This window comes from Garra rufa, chromosome 6 (assembly GCF_049309525.1).
Source record: "Garra rufa chromosome 6, GarRuf1.0, whole genome shotgun sequence".
Taxonomy (NCBI): Eukaryota; Metazoa; Chordata; class Actinopteri; order Cypriniformes; family Cyprinidae; genus Garra; species Garra rufa.
Window position 1 is genome coordinate 14,853,020 of NC_133366.1, and position 15,833 is coordinate 14,868,852.

A 15,833-nucleotide genomic window follows, 5' to 3' on the forward strand; every position below is an offset into this window, starting at 1 on the left:
CTGCGTCGCGCGACACAACGAATCGATTATGAAATTCGTTGCCAACGCTTTTAGTAATCGATTTTTATCGATTTTATCGATTCGTTGTTGCAGCCCTATTCCTGAGCAAGCTCTGCACTGGTGGCACTCCGATCCCGCAGCTGAATCCTCTTTAGGAGACGATCCTGGCGCTTGCTGGACTTTCTTGGACGCCCTGAAGCCTTCCTAACAAGAATTGAACCTCTTTCCTTGAAGTTCTTGATGATCCTATAAATTGTTGATTTAGGTGCAATCTTAGTAGCCACAATCTCCTTGCCTGTGAAGCCAATTTTAAGCAACGCAATGATGGCTGCACGCGTTTCTTTGCAGGTTACCATGGTTAACAATGGACGAAAAATGATTTCAAGCAACACTCTCCTTTTAACATGTCAAGTCTGCCATTCTAACCCAATCAGCCTGACATAATGATCTCCAGCCTTGTGCTCGTCAACATTCTCACCTGAGTTAACAAGACAATTACTGAAATGATCTCAGCAGGTCCTTTAATGACAGCAATGAAATGCAGTGGAAAGTTTTTTTTTTTGTTTTTTTTTTTTCGGGATTAATTTAATTTTCATGGCAAAGAAGGACTATGCAATTCATCTGATAACTCTCTGCATAACATTCTGGAGTATATGCAAATTGCTATTATAAAAACTTAAGCAGCAACTTTTCCAATTTCCAATATTTATGTAATTCTCAACTTTTGGCCACGACTGTTGTGCTCCAGTGAAATGGTTATATTGAAGCTCTTTTAGAGTTCTGCCAGATTTTGATTTGGGGTTATATATGAGACAAAGTTGTGTAACCTGTGTTAATGAAAAAGATGTACACTGGGACATGGGTGATTCTTTTCTAATGATGCCATCTGTTTACGCTTGGCAGATATAGGAAATTACTAGTTTGTATGAACAGGTAGATGAAGTCCAGATAATGGCATCATATTTCTGTAGAGCAGGTGGTGGTAAATTCTCTGTGTAAACGATCCGCACAAATAAATCATCCTAATATTTTGATTTTTATAAAGTCTAGTGTTCAATTCAGATGAATGTCTTGGAGACCTATTCAAAAACCTATCAAAATTTTATGACATATTAAATATAATATGTACAGTCAAACCAAAATTTATTCACTTTTAACATTTCTCACATTATAACAGTTTATTCGCTATAGTTTAGAAAATGGTAATAAAATATGACAAGATCTCAAGAGTTAAACTGTGCCAGAACGAATTCATCTTGAAAATGTCAGATAACTTTGATAGAAAACTATGTAACGGATTACAATCAACCAAAAATTATTCAGACAACTCTTAGTATGACAGTATTTACACAACTATCAATACTTTGTTGACCAATTACCAAACAATGCTTAATTTTGTTCATTTGGTGGTGTAAAAAGGTTGCATTAGCAATTAAAAAAACACTTAAGCAAAACATGGTCAGGTCAAGGTGTCTGAATCCCTTTTGGTCCCACATTTTTTATCAATTTTACTGGTAGTCCACTGTATGAAGAATTTCTATTATAATATGTCATAGTTTACTTTATTTTGCTATCCTTATATAAATGAACTATGGTGTCCTGCACCCAGTAGTAAAAAAAAAAATATCAAAAATGATACCTGGTGTCAGAATAAATTTTTGACTGTACATGTAAAAAGTAACTTGTGGTACTTTAAGATATGTATATTATTAAACTTAAAGGCATACTTTTTACCGTTATAGTCCATTCTAGACTTTAAACAACTTAAAATGACAAAGTCTTTTTATGTCAGATGTTTGACCTGGGCTTGATCTTTTTCTGTTTTGGTTCTTACATAATGTTTCATTTCCTGTATTTTCCAAGTTTCCTTTCATAGGGATGGTTCCCTTTTAAAAATGCAGCTTCCTCTTGCAGTGGAATGTTCTACTTTTAAACCCACTTTCAGTTCCATGGTTACTTAAAATTCTTTAATTCTGTTACACACAGCAAATCACTTCTCTGCCATACTAATTGTATTTGTCTTCGTACGAGAAGAGACTGTTGCTCTCCAACAGAGTTAAAATGAAGTTGCTTTAGGTGCGTGGAGCCAAAAAAAAGTCATTTCAAATAGCATTTAATAGTCTTTCCTGTTTTCTTACAGGGAGGTTATTGAGTTGGCGAACACATCTGTTATCCCTGGGTTCAGTGTGTGAGCTGCACTGAATCCAGTGAGCAATGAAACCTGATGGGCTGGCCACAGCACCGTCTGAACCAATGGAAGCCGAAGGAACAGAACCCGTAACAGAACCAACCGGGAATGACGGGGCGTGTCAAAATGGCACTATACCATCACCCCCACAACCTGATGAACCCCAAAATGAGCAAGCGGCTCCTCCAGCTGCAAAGGAAGCTGCTGGGAAAGCAGCAGATGCTAAAAGCAAATCCAAAGCCCCAATCAAAAGCAAAATTGCTGCAGGTCCAACGACCACTGGACCAGGTACCCGACCCAAAGTAACTCAAAGCCGAGTGGCTAATGGAGTCACAAAGACTGCTTTGAGTAACCCAACCAAGAAACCCATTGCTGCTAGCACTGCGGCAGCGGACAAGAAGAAACCCACCACTACTGTTGGTCCTTCTGGTCTAGCTAAGAAACCCATTGGCTCTTCTACTGCCATTGCAACCTCAAGGGCCCAACCTAAAGCAACAACTGTTGGAACTAGCAAACCAGCAACAACCACCACAGCCAGTGGAACAAAGACCGGACTGGCTGCCAGCACAGCCACCAGCCTGAGTAAGAGACCTGCCACTAGTGCTACAAACAAACCCAAAACCACAGGTAAGAGGGTCTGGCATGTATGGGTTTACTAGATTGTCTTCTAATTTTGGATTTGGCCATGTACCAATGACTAAACCTAATTAGAACATGTTCCATTATGGGTTGCATTATTCAGATGCAGTGAGTCATTGTGTAAAATAGAAATGTAATTATATTTAATTTATAGTTCTTTTCATCATTGTATTTGAACAGTATTTTCTTGAGCAATCCCAGTCGGGTTTTTACTTTGAAACATGATTTATTTCAATTTAATTTCCTTAGCTCCTGCTCCAAGGCCAGCTGCAGCCCCTGCTGCCAAACCCAGCACTTCAGCCACAGCCAAACCCACTGCAGCACCCAAGACTAACAGGTAAAGCAGCTTTTGGAGATTTGGATGGTGGATTGAGCTTGGACATTTGACTGCATTTGAATGGAAAATTGAAATGCTGGGAAGTATATGATTGCACAACTTTTGATGTGGCTTTAAGGTATCAATAAGGCAGATTTCCTGCACAGATTCGGATGAAGTCACGTCTGGGAAGTGCTTTGTGTTCTGCACGCGATTTAGTGGACATGCCATACAAATATCAATGGCATGCTTTTTGCGCTGAATGGTCTCTGGTTTGTCTGGTGGTTATTGGCTCAAGTTTCTGTCCCTTTGTGAGTCAGACTCCCTGAAAGACTGCTTAGATCAGGGTTTACCAGAGTATAGGCTCAACAGTGCTCTTTTTGTTGATGGTACTCTCTGGGAATGATAATTGGTATCTTCACTTGAGTTGGCTTTTATGATGCAAGTTGGCTACATGTACCAATTATGTCTTTGTTGTCTTTAGTTGCTTGTTACTTTCATAAGTGACCCTGGACCACAAAACCAGACATAATGGTCAATTATTTGAAATTGAGATTTATACATTTATCTGAAAGCTGAATAAATAAGCTTGTTAGGATATTACAATATTTGGCCAAGATACAACTATTTGAAAATCTGGAATCTGAGGGTGCAAAAAAAAAAAAAAAATCAAAATACTGAGAAAAATTTATTTAAAGTTGTCTAAATGAAGTTCTTAGCAATGCATATCACAGATCAAACATTAAGTTTTGGTATATTTACGTTTGGAAATGTACAAAATATACTCACCACCATGTCATCCAAGATGCACGCGTTGCACCATGTCTTTCTTTCTTCAGTCGAATAGAAATGTAAGGTTTTTGAGGAAAACATTCCAGGATTTTTCTCCATATAGTGGACTTCAATGGGAGCCAACAGATTGAAGGTCCAAATTGCAGTTTCAATGTAGCTTCAAATGGCTCTACACGATCCCAGCCGAGGAATAAGGGTCTTATCTAGCGAAACGATTTGTAAAAATTTAATTTTTTTATTTAAATAACGATACTTTTAAACCAGAAATGCTTATCTTGCACTAGCACGCATAGTCACGATGGAAGACCGACCCAAGGTTTACAAAGCGTACGTGCAAAGAAAGTCAAACGCCCTTTACAAAAATGTTTAAAAAAACGATGTTAAACAATTGTGAAGTTGGAGGAGAAAATGAGATTAGTTTTTCACCCTACCTTACCTTTTTAACTGAAGTACACAGACTTAACCACACGTGACCTTTCCATCATGATTATATAATGTTAAGTCATGGACGCGCATCACAGAGCTAGTGCGAGATGAGCATTTCTCATTAAAAATGTATCTCTTTTTATTTTTGTAAGAAAATGTTCAATCATTTTGCTAGATAACTCTTATTCCTTGTGAAGTTCTTGGTTCTTCTTGGTTTGTATTTTCTTGGTTTGTACTTTCCATCTGCATCATTTTAAAAGAGTTTTGGTGCATCTGATGCTACAGAAATGAAGATAATATTACAAAGTTGTTGACCAGTTGCTATGCTGTGCTTGTTTTATACTGTAATGATCTTACATGAGTTGCTCTCTATTTATGTAATGTGATTGCAGTCCTATTTTCTTCTCCCTGTTGTTGAGCCATGGGATAGTGTAGAGCCATTTGGACCTTAAACCCATTGGCTCCCAATAAATGTTTTCCTCAAAAACCTTAATTTATTTTCAACTGAAGAAAGAAAAACATTAACATCTTGAATGACATTGGGGTCAATGCTTAATTGCATGCTTAATTCTATGTATTTATGTGGTAACATCAGTTTACAAGGCTCTTTAGACTCTTGGACGTGCTTTGTTTTAGGCAAACAGGACTATAGGGTGTGGTTTGTGTGCACACTGTGTTTCTGCACTGACTGTGAATTCAGTCTGGAATGAAATGTCTGTAACTCATTTGATCATTGTTTCCTTTTTGCATGTCACACAATATATATTCTCAGTGCAGCTGTAAATGAAATGTTTGCAGTGCAGAAACACAATCACACTCCCACTGTGGGAAATGTAAACTAGCTCCATTAAAGTCTCCACATGATACAATCCTCTCATCTCCTCTTTCAATGGTACATGTATATATGCTGGCTAGGTTTTTCCGGCATTCCTAGGAGAAGACTTTTTGCCAGAGTTCATTGTTTGCAACTCTTACTAAACCATCTCACTCACTCAGTTTGTAGTTTCATGGGACTTGGATAAGTGCTGTGCTGACTAAATCAAATTTCCCTTGCATTTGGAGTTTTTTGTCTATGTTGCAAAGTGAGCCTCTTGAATTTTTTAATTCTTGAGTCATCGACTGTTTTAATTTCCCTTAATCCAAACTGCTGGTTAGCCTTTCGACGTTTGTTTTTCTTTTTCCTTTGCTACAAAATTACTGGTAAACCAGATGGCTTCTGTTACATTACACCACAAGACAAACATTTAAAAATGAATGAGCTTATAAATTTTGAAATGGTGCTAATGAGGTTGAAAATAAAAGGCCCACACATCCTTAAAGGTCTAGAATGAATGGAGGAGTTAAAAGTTTTAAAACAGTGTTTAACTGGAATGTAAGGGAAATTCACTGCCCTGAGGCTTTGCTGAGTGACACTTGTGTAATCCAGAACAGTTGCTTAATTAAAACTTAATTATTGATATGCAAATGTCTGTGCCAGTGGATGTTGTGTTCTTTCCATTTGTGGAAAAGAAGATTGTTCCTATAGGAACGTCTTTGACCTCTTTTATATTGTCATCTTAAACTTCTCAACTTCTTAGTTTAGTTTAGTTTTTGTCTGTCAATCTTGTTTTATTAAAATCGTAGCCATGACAATTTGTGTTCTGTTTACCCACAAGTATAATGAGGCCTAGAAAAGCAAAGTTTTTTTTTTTTGTAAAAACCTAAACATTTGGATGCCTGAGGTCAGCATCTCTGTGGAAACTTCTTGGTTTGTACTTTCCATCTGCATCATTTTAAATGAGTTTTGGTGCATCTGATGCTACAGAAATGAAGATAAAATTACAAAGTTGTTGACCAGTTGCTATGCTGTGCTTGTTTTATACTGTAATGCTCTTACGTTAGTTGCTCTCTATTTATGTAATGTGATTGCAGTCCTATTTTCTTCTTGTTGTTGCCATCTTTAATTTGGCCAAAGATGGTTTAATCAGTGTCCTTGTTAGTACAAATAAACTTTATGTAGGTCACAGAATTGTAATGGGAAACTCCAGTTCTTTTGTTCTCATTCTTTAACAATTGGCTGTTGTTTCTGAATAATTTGTGGGGGAGATGTTATAGTCTTGGAATTTGGGGCCAAGCCATTTGACCGTGTTCTCTATTGTGTACTATAAGAAGTGTGCTCATTGGCTGTATTGTATGTGCAAAGAGCTGGACTATGTCTTGTGCCATGGTTATTGGCATTGAATTGAGCATTCCGACATGTTTATCTTTTGAAGTTCTGATGGCTCTGATTCTTGCTTACTAGAAGTCTTTGATCATAAAGGCTTCTGCAGAGTGCAATGGTCATGACATTTAAACAGACGTTAATCTGTTCCAATGGCATTCTGCAGTGTTTGACTGTACTTAATTATATCATTAAATATATGTATGTTAATGAGCTATCAGTTTTTTCCTTGCATTACTCTGATCATTATTGTCTTATTACTATCAGGTCTGATTAGTTGTAGCATTAAAGTGAATGGGTATACAGTGGCACTGAACTGTGACCATAGCATTTCACTAGCGTTCTTTGTTTCTGTGATGCACATCCTGTTGTGCACCATCCTGTAAGCGAGAACTTTATCAGATCCTATTAGAGTGTTAGGTCCGGTTAGGGCAAATATGACTGTCAGTCATCTAGTTAAGGGCAATTTGTGAACTGCAAAACTGCAAGCCTAAAAGCATCTATTAAATTGCATGTGAGATGATGCAAGTGATCTTCTCATCACTAATTCTCTCCTATGAGAACATGAAAGGGGAAACTAGGAAGCAGCTGCATTAAGGGAGGGTAGGCTAGACTGAAGGAAATTATCATCCATTTCTCTCTAATGTATTGCTTACAAAACGCTTTACCCATCCCCACTCCTACTCCCGTCATCACACCATTTCTCCCCTCCCTTTCCTGTTTCCTCCCTACCCAAGTCATTTTCTCTCAGGTTCGAGAAATGTGATGTAGATGCATTAGTTGATGAATGGCCCCAGTGGATTGGTTTTCTGGTGCTGCTTGAAATTGCTTTATTGTACGCATGCGGACTACAGATTTTTTACCCAAGACAGGAAGCTAGTTTGATAAGAGCCTGTTTTGTGCATGTGCCAGCAAAAAAACTATATCTTGGAAGGCGTTCTAAAGAAACAAGCAACTATAGCTTGAAAGTCCTCGTCTGAATATGTAAAACACATGCAAAAATAAACTCTTTCTAAGCTACATTCTAAGCAAACTCTTTGTTGTTTTCTCTCTTAGGGCAACTGGAAGTTCTGCCCCAAGACCAGCTGCTACTTCAGCTACAGGAAGAACAGTAACCGGTACAACTACATCTACTTCTGCAGTTCCTAGAACAAACCGCACTGCTACACAACCTGTTAAACCCTTGGTTACAGCATCAGCTGCTCGGAAAGGTGGCGTACCATTGTGTTATGTTTGTATTTACATTTTTGTTTATTCCATAATGTTAACCATATCTATTTGTCATTTATAGATGTTGGGAAAACGAGCACAACCGCATCTGCGAAAAAACTAGTTGCCTCAACAATATCCCGTCCTGCTGCCAGTAAGCCTTCAAGTTCAGAGGCTCCAAAACCAGCTGCAGCTACCAGACGACCTCTACCTAGCGTCAAAGCACCTCAAACCAAACCAGATGACAAAAAAAGTGTACCAACACGTAAGGTGCCTCCTAGTTCACGAAACAATCCCTCACGACCAGCATCAGGCAAGAACATTGCAGCATCTCCCAGTCATAAACCACCAGGTAGCATAGTTGGTGCGAAGCTTCAGCCAGCTAAACTGACAGAGTCTCTCAAAGGAAAGCCTGATGATAAAGAACCTGCAACAATACCTGAAGATAAAGAATCTGCAGCAGAACCTGTGCAACTTTCGGCAGCTGCAGTAGCTACTGTTGCTGTAGCCACAGCCACAGCTGCAGTCATAGCTAGGGAAGAGTCTGTTTCAGAGCCTGAAGCTACTCCAACTGTAGAGAGCTCTCTGGATGTTCCAGCCTATTCTTTAGATGTTGAGGAAAAGGTAGATGTGCAGGTCACTAATGTCAACTCCCAAAGTGTGCTGGATATTTCTAACACGGAGCCAGAGGCTCAAGAGGCCTTAATAGAAGCTGGTTCTGTTGAAGTGGCTTGTCCGACATCAACTGTAGTCGATCAGGAATCTGAAGAGCAGCCATCTGGAGAAGTTGAAGAAGTTGCAGCTGTGATAGCAGTTGCACATGAAGCACCTGAGCAGGAAGCCTTAACGGCTTCCCAATTTGATAACTCTGCTGCTGCCGCCATAGTGGCCTCTGGTGTAGAGGTGGCTGAAAAAGCTGAACGGATTAACAATGACTGTTATGAAGATGTGGAAGAAGAAGAGAGGGAAGGCAGTCAACAAGTGTCTCTGTCAGAAATGAGTGGCACCCAGCCTACTGAAGAGTCTCGACCAGGGTCTGCTGGGCTTGCTGGCTCCGTTTGGCGGGCAGGGGCCTTGCTCTCTGAGCTTGACTCTGAGGATGTGAGTTGCAGCCAGCAGGGAGCATCAGAGCTAAGTGCTCCAGGTGTCCTGGAGGGCACTGAGAGCATGGACGATCTAGGAGATGCGAGCCTTAAAGGAGCTGATGGTGAAGGTGCATCTGTTGGGTCCCCCGACTTTGAGAAGGTTTCTGATATTCTTACTAATGAGGATGATGATGATGAGGACGATGATGATGATAGAGTCTGTGACATGGAGGTTGGGTCGGAAAGAGCAGAGGACTCTCATAGGCAACATCATGACAACGAGGATGATGAAGAGGATGAAGATGTAGAAATGGCAAGTGAGGGCATTACTGAGAGTGGACTTGAAAGTTATGGGAATGCAGATGAGGATGACTTGACCGAAGACTATAGATTAGACAACTTGAACCGAATACAGCCTCCTCCCCTGGTTCCTTCTGCACCTCCGGCAAACCAGTGGAACCAGCCTAGTTGCTTTGCTGATGCCTGGGCCCAGCCACCACAACCTGCCTCAACACTTCTTTCAAGTCCTTCCTCTGAATGTTGGCAAGCAGACCCAGAAACCCCAACACAGACACCTGCTCAAGCAAGACTTGATGTTAGCTCTGAAAGAAGCTCTCCATCAAACCTTTTGGAGCCTCCACCTTGCACGCCTCAAGAAGCCCCAATATCTGCTGCAGAGGGGGATGTTAGCCCCAAGCTTGGCTTGACACCCTCTGAAACCTGCAAGTTCCGGCCTTCCGGTGACCCTGTCCTAGCATCTGACAGTAACAGAGATGCAAGTATACCAGAAGAGCTGAAAGACAACTTTTCAGGTATAGAAACTCATTCTAAAGTGGAGCTCCAGCCAGAACCACTCAACCCTGTCCCTGCTGTCTTGCCGGATATCATGAAGGATCTAGGCATCCACCTTGAACGTGCAGATGAGGAAGAAGAACCTGAAACTCTGCCAGCTGATGATGTACTGGGTGGTCCAGCAACTGCTCCATCATCTCCTTCATCAGCTACTGAGGATGAGGCAAGTGACACTGAAGGAGAAATGCAGATCAGTGACCCTCGAGCTGAGCTATCCAGCACTGGGAATGCCCACGAAACAGCACCTGTTGGGCAAAACTTGTCCACTCTAGAGGAAGGTGAAGAAGTGGGTGGGGAGAATGGTGGTGGAGGTGGTGGTAGTGAGACCCCTCAGTCTGCTACTTCTGCTGCATCCTATGGTTTCGACTACATGACCTCCAACTCTAATGCCCAGTCGTCTGCCGAGAGTTGCAGCAAGAGTCCTGGGATCTTTTCTCTAGAGAATGAAGAGCAGCTCCCAGATGAGGCCAAGGATCCATCTCTTCTTAAAGAGTTGACCCTGATACCCACTCCTGCATCTGAGGAAAAGGTTGACCCTATTAAAAGCCAACATGGAGAGATCCAGTCTTACCCAGAGCAACAGTACATGCTGTGTGGAGAGTCCAAAGAGCTTCCTGAGCCTGATTCAGTACCAAGAGCTGTACCCTTAGAGTCTGGCTTGATTGATACTTCATCCCCACAGCACCTGGACGATGAACAAGATCTTGACAGTCAGCATCCCTACTACTCCACTATATGCGAAAAGACTGATAGTCCCCTAGCAGGTAACGTATAGAGTGCACTTTAAAAATCCACCTTCCAGTGTACCTTGTTGATGTCATCTCTATATAAGGGTTTTGTCTAGCTTGGGGTTTCCCTGTTTATGATGTCTTTTTATTCAGTTAAGAAAACACTCATTCAGCAGTGCCACTTTCACAATATGATACAGCTATTGAAATTACATTTACAAGTATATGGCTTAGAACCTGTATGTGCAATAGCTACAACCATTTACACTAAAGGTGACTGTTTTTCTCAACTATTCTTTTTAAATCTAATAATGGGTGTTGGTCTGAACTGGCATGAAATTGTTTGTGGAGTCGTTCAAAATGACAAAAGTAACCATTGAAGAAAAATGAACAATGTAATGGACTTTCAACATATTTTGTGTGTATTTACCAATTTTTTTTACTGAACAAATGCATATTCATTGCTTTTTGTATTCTGTTGTCTATTAACTAAATACCAGTCTTTCATTCCTTTTCCATTGTCGCCATATCATGTCTTCACATGTTTCTCTCTTCTGCACTTTAGGGTTTGCTAACCCCTTACTTTTTTATGTCTTGTTTATTTGGAGTACTTAATGTCTTAGTGTTAAATAAAGGTTAGATATTTAACATGATTTCTCTTTGCTCTGTATGTTTCTTGATGTTTGGGTATTAAGATGATTTGCACTGGTTGTTTTAATTTCCACTGTTCATCATTCACTACAGACCAGGGGTGCCAGAACTCAGTCCTTGGATGGCAGGTGTCCTAGAGTTTAGCTCTAACTTGCCTCAACACACTTGCCGGGAAGTTTCTAGTATGCCAAGTAAGAGCTTGACTGTCTGGTTGAGGTGTTCCTAATTGGGGTTGGAGCTAAACTATTTAGGATGGTGGCCCTCCAGGACTGACTTAAGGCTATACAATCTTGCGAATTGGTCACACTTGAAATAGCCGAATGAAGATTTCAGTTCATTTGTATATTCATTAGGCATCCAATATTTAGAAACAATGTAAATCTAAGGTACTAATTCATGGTATTGTTTTGTTTTGTTAAAGCTTCAGAAGACATTTTAAGTCATAATTAATTATTTTATTTGTTTACCTTTACTTTAAACCATTTGGTACCATGTTTGTGGTGACATTAGACGGTAGTTGCTAAAACCGAAGTGTAAACTTGCATATAAGCACTTGTACACAAAACACATTGAACCTTCTGTAACAGAATTATGTAAAGAAAACAGGATGCTTGCAGCAGAAGGAGAGTGTTTTTTTTTTCTATGCCAGTATGTGCCTTCTGCTTGTATTCCTCCTCCCTTCCTTTTTGACCCTGCCTTCCTCTCAACTCCCTACCATCCAGAGGAGGAAAAACAAGATCTGACCCCACCAACCTCCTGGATCTCACCCTCTATCAAGGTGCTTTAAGTCCTCCACCTCCTTTTTTGTTCTCCATCTTTGTATTTTGATACCGCTGCTTCTGGAGTAGACTTTGCACACCTTCCACTTTGGGACTAACTGGGTGCAACTGCTTTAATCACTCTGATTATTAACAGCTTGAGCTGAAGCTATTTGAAAGGACCCGGCTTGACGCATTTACCTGGACTAATTGGACTTCAATAAATCCCAATGCTGGGTTGTTCTTAATGGCCAAAACTGGACTTGCTTTGCACAGTGCACTTATCTGTAATTTTTCTTCTGTTTAAGCATGATCACCCTCATCAAAGAAATATGCTGTACACGGGGGTGGGTTATTGTGTAAAGCATGTTTTATTTTATACGCATGGGTCTATTGATGGGTCATGTTTTCTCATTGTAAAAAAAAAAATTGCTTCACGCTGTATTGTACTGTGCATGGTGAGCGCTCACTTTTGCATGTGTTCAGCTTGTCACATTAAGGGAGATTGTTTGTTTCATCTGCTTTTTTTGTTTGCTCTTCACAATAGTTACTGCATATACAGGGTGTAGCCACTTTTATTGCACAAGTATCTTCACAAATTGTTTGAGAATGTCACCAATTAGCTATGTCGTTCATTCCTTCTCCACTAAAATCATTCAATCTTCTATCTGAAAGTTTTTGTTTTCCACAATATTTTTTTTGCGGCTTTACCACACTTTGCAGTCTTTGACGTTATTGCTTGCATTCTGCTTAACTCTCCTTTTTAACACGTTTGCTTCATTCACAGAAAGAAACTCCCACTTTCCGCCACAACCAAATGACTTGCTTTCCATCCAAATGACGATGTCGTCCAAACTTCGTCTCCGGCCACGTGCTCCCCATGTGACCCAACCACCACGGCTTCCCACTGACCTCCCTCCCAGAATACCAAATGTGGTCTCAAACACACAGCTCCGATGTCTAGAGCAACACCAACAGCACCTTCATGAGATCCAGCAACGGCAGGAGAAACGTAATCGAGAACAAGCAAGACCAGAAGAAGCAAAAGAGGAGAAACAAGCAAGGAATGAAAGTGAGAAGCAGGAGGAGGAGGAGGAGCAGAGGAGAAACTTACTTGAGTTGCAACTTAAGCAGCAAGAGCAAGAACTGAAGCAGCGGCAGCAGATCATGCAGTGGCAACAAGAACTTGAACAACAACAACAACAACAACAGCAGCAGCAACAGCAAAAACACAAGGTGCATACACCAATTGTCCTCTCTCCTTCATCAGGTCTCACCACAATCTATGAAACTGTGGAAACGAGTGACTCGGAAGATGAAGAGGAGGAAGACCAAGGAGTGGTTGAAGTAGTAGAAGAAAAAAGCTCCTTTAATGTGTCCCCTGAAGAAGACGTGCGAAGATCCACTGAAGAAAATGACTCTGCTGAGCTTTATTCACAATGCACAACACCTTCCCCAGAGTCTACTACACTGGATCCACAGCGAGAACTACAGGAGACAGAGCCTTCAGCAGACCAAGACAGTCCTTCTCCCTTGGGGTCTCCTGAACGACCTCCACCTCTGGAGTTCGACTGGGGTAAGAAGGTGGACATTGTCCAGCAGCTCATCAATCAGACATTACTGCTTGCAGGAGATAGTTGCTCGCCCCTTCTTCTGCTACCCGGAAGAGCAGGTGGGACACTCAGCCCCCTTGAAAGCAGCCTGTGGCCCAATTTGTTGCCACCTTTGGCACCCCCTTCAGCCACTGTGACATCTGTGAGCAGCTTCTCACCTGAGGCTCCAGGCAGCTCTGCACAGGGTGAGTGGACCGTTGTAGAGCTGGAAACACATCACTGAGAAAAGCTGAATAAAATGCTTGCCAAATATGAACTTTTGGACTTGAAAGACTTTGAGGTCCACCAGTAGGGAAGCGCATGTTGTAGCATTAGATAATGAAGTCTTCTCTTGGTAAAATCTTACTTAGGATGTAGTCACGGATTTGACTGGTTCATCCATTTTTGTTCTGCAGTGCTTTGGCAAGTGTTGGAGCACAAAAATTGTGTGAACTTGAAACTGATACTGCAGAACAGAACAGTGTGCTGGACTATCACCATCTTGCTCTGTTTGATTTGTCTTCATCCTGACAGTTAATTCTAGTGCAGCAAGCTTTCATTTCCACTCCCCACCCATCTAAAAGCAATGAAACATTACAGTCCATGCTTTATGCTACTGATAAAACCTCCCTGCCAAAATTGATCAGCCATATCTGACCTGCCCTCATGCCAAAAGGCCATTTCTTCAAGCCTTAATGGAGATGTCTTGCTGGCTTGAGCTACATACATTTATCTCCTAGTCATTATCAAGCCCTCTACCCACAATGGAGGCAAAATGCCAACCCAGTGACTAAGCAAGTTAAAACAAAATGGGCCTCTTTTTTTGACTTCTTTGAGCAGAAGATCAGTGAAAAAGATAAAACCTAGAGGTAAATGGAAACATGCAGGTTTAAAATTCAAGCAGGTTTTTTTGTTTAATTCAGATCTTGTGCAATTGAATAGCACAAAATGCTGTTATTGAACAACTCATGGCTTGCGCATTCTATTGTTCGACACTATTTGCAGAAGTTAAAAGTATTTTAAAGTAAACTTGCTGATTCGACAGCTGTAGTTGATCCAAATGGAAATGTTTAATTCATTGAGTAATTGTGATAAATGTAAAATATAAGACGGTATTACAATTTTTCCAAAGCATGCACAGCTATCCAAAAAGTTAAACCGATTTGGTTTAGTTTTTTTGGTCTAATCCTTATCTTAAGAAGCATGACTCATGAAGTACTAAGTAATGAATTTTTTCCTCAAGTATATGCACTGCTGTAGCATTTTAAAAATGGCTGACACCACAACATTTGCCATTGCAGGGATTTTTAATTATATTATTATTATTATATTTTTAATGACACAGGAAACTCTGTGCAGCTATATCAAATGATCATCTCTACTGTGAACCTTCTGAACACTGTGCCTCCCTTACCTGTCCGATTTATGAATGATCATAATCTATTTGAGGAACGAGGAGCAGCTTTCGTAACTGCGCTCATGCAGTTGAAATGAAGTTTTCTGGTTTGCTGTGCCTGAGATTGACTCTGATGTTTAGAGGGCTGGAAAGACTTTTTGCTAAATAAGCACTCTCATACACTGTCACAACAGTCTCCCAAGTGTTTACTCTCTCTACTTTGGTTAGAGAAATTGTTTGGTCTTATCTAGTATGAATGGAAAAACTTGTCTTTCTGAATTGTTCTGTCTCTATGTATTTCTCTGCCACTACAAGAAAAAAAATCTGAAAGAATTCAATAGGCCTCAGTGCTCATTATGAGTAGGCCTATTATGTTCACCCAAATTTAACTTATATTACTTATGATAATAAGTACAATTGATGTTTGTGAATCTGGTGAGTTTTGTTTGAATGAGTTGATTGATCTTGGCCCAGCGAAATGTTAAAGCACAATTAGATTATTGGAGCCCCTACTATCTGTTTTTTTTTTGTCTCATGTGATGGTACATGTATATTATTTTAAAGGGACAATGATTAAGTCTGTTTACTGTATTATGAAGAGAGATTACCGTTTTAATTTCATTTGTTCTGTACTGGTGTACTGCCTGTTTGTCTAGTGCTGTGAAGTAGATTAGAGATTGTATAGTACTGTGTTTGACACTGTAAATGTAGGAGCATTTATTTAAATCAACTTTTTTTTTTAGTATATATCAAAGGAACCGCTTTACATTTTAATCAGGGAACAGGAATTCCAGGTAGATTTTGACTTTCACTGTATTCTGGTTTAACTACTGTTGTATAACTTGACATATCACAGTTACAAATACCATACAGGGAAAGCTACTGTATAGACACACAAACCAGCAGTAAAAAATGCACTGAAAATAACTATATAGCTTTGACTGGGCTGATTTACAATAAGACATATGTAGGAATACAACAGCGTTATTCATAATGCTCTG

At 40.2% G+C, this 15,833-nt stretch overlaps 1 protein-coding gene across 1 annotated transcript; it reads left to right on the forward strand.

Moving 5' to 3' along the window:
* The first annotated feature begins 2,144 nt into the window (after positions 1–2,144).
* Positions 2,145–15,827, forward strand: prr36a (proline rich 36a). The gene is made up of 5 exons (XM_073842346.1): positions 2,145–2,815; positions 3,077–3,164; positions 7,618–7,772; positions 7,853–10,471; positions 12,632–15,827. Exons 1-5 carry the CDS (start codon positions 2,215–2,217, stop codon positions 13,678–13,680), a joined length of 4,512 nt encoding a protein of 1,503 aa, XP_073698447.1. The 5' UTR covers positions 2,145–2,214; the 3' UTR covers positions 13,681–15,827.
* Positions 15,828–15,833: the final 6 nt, after the last annotated feature.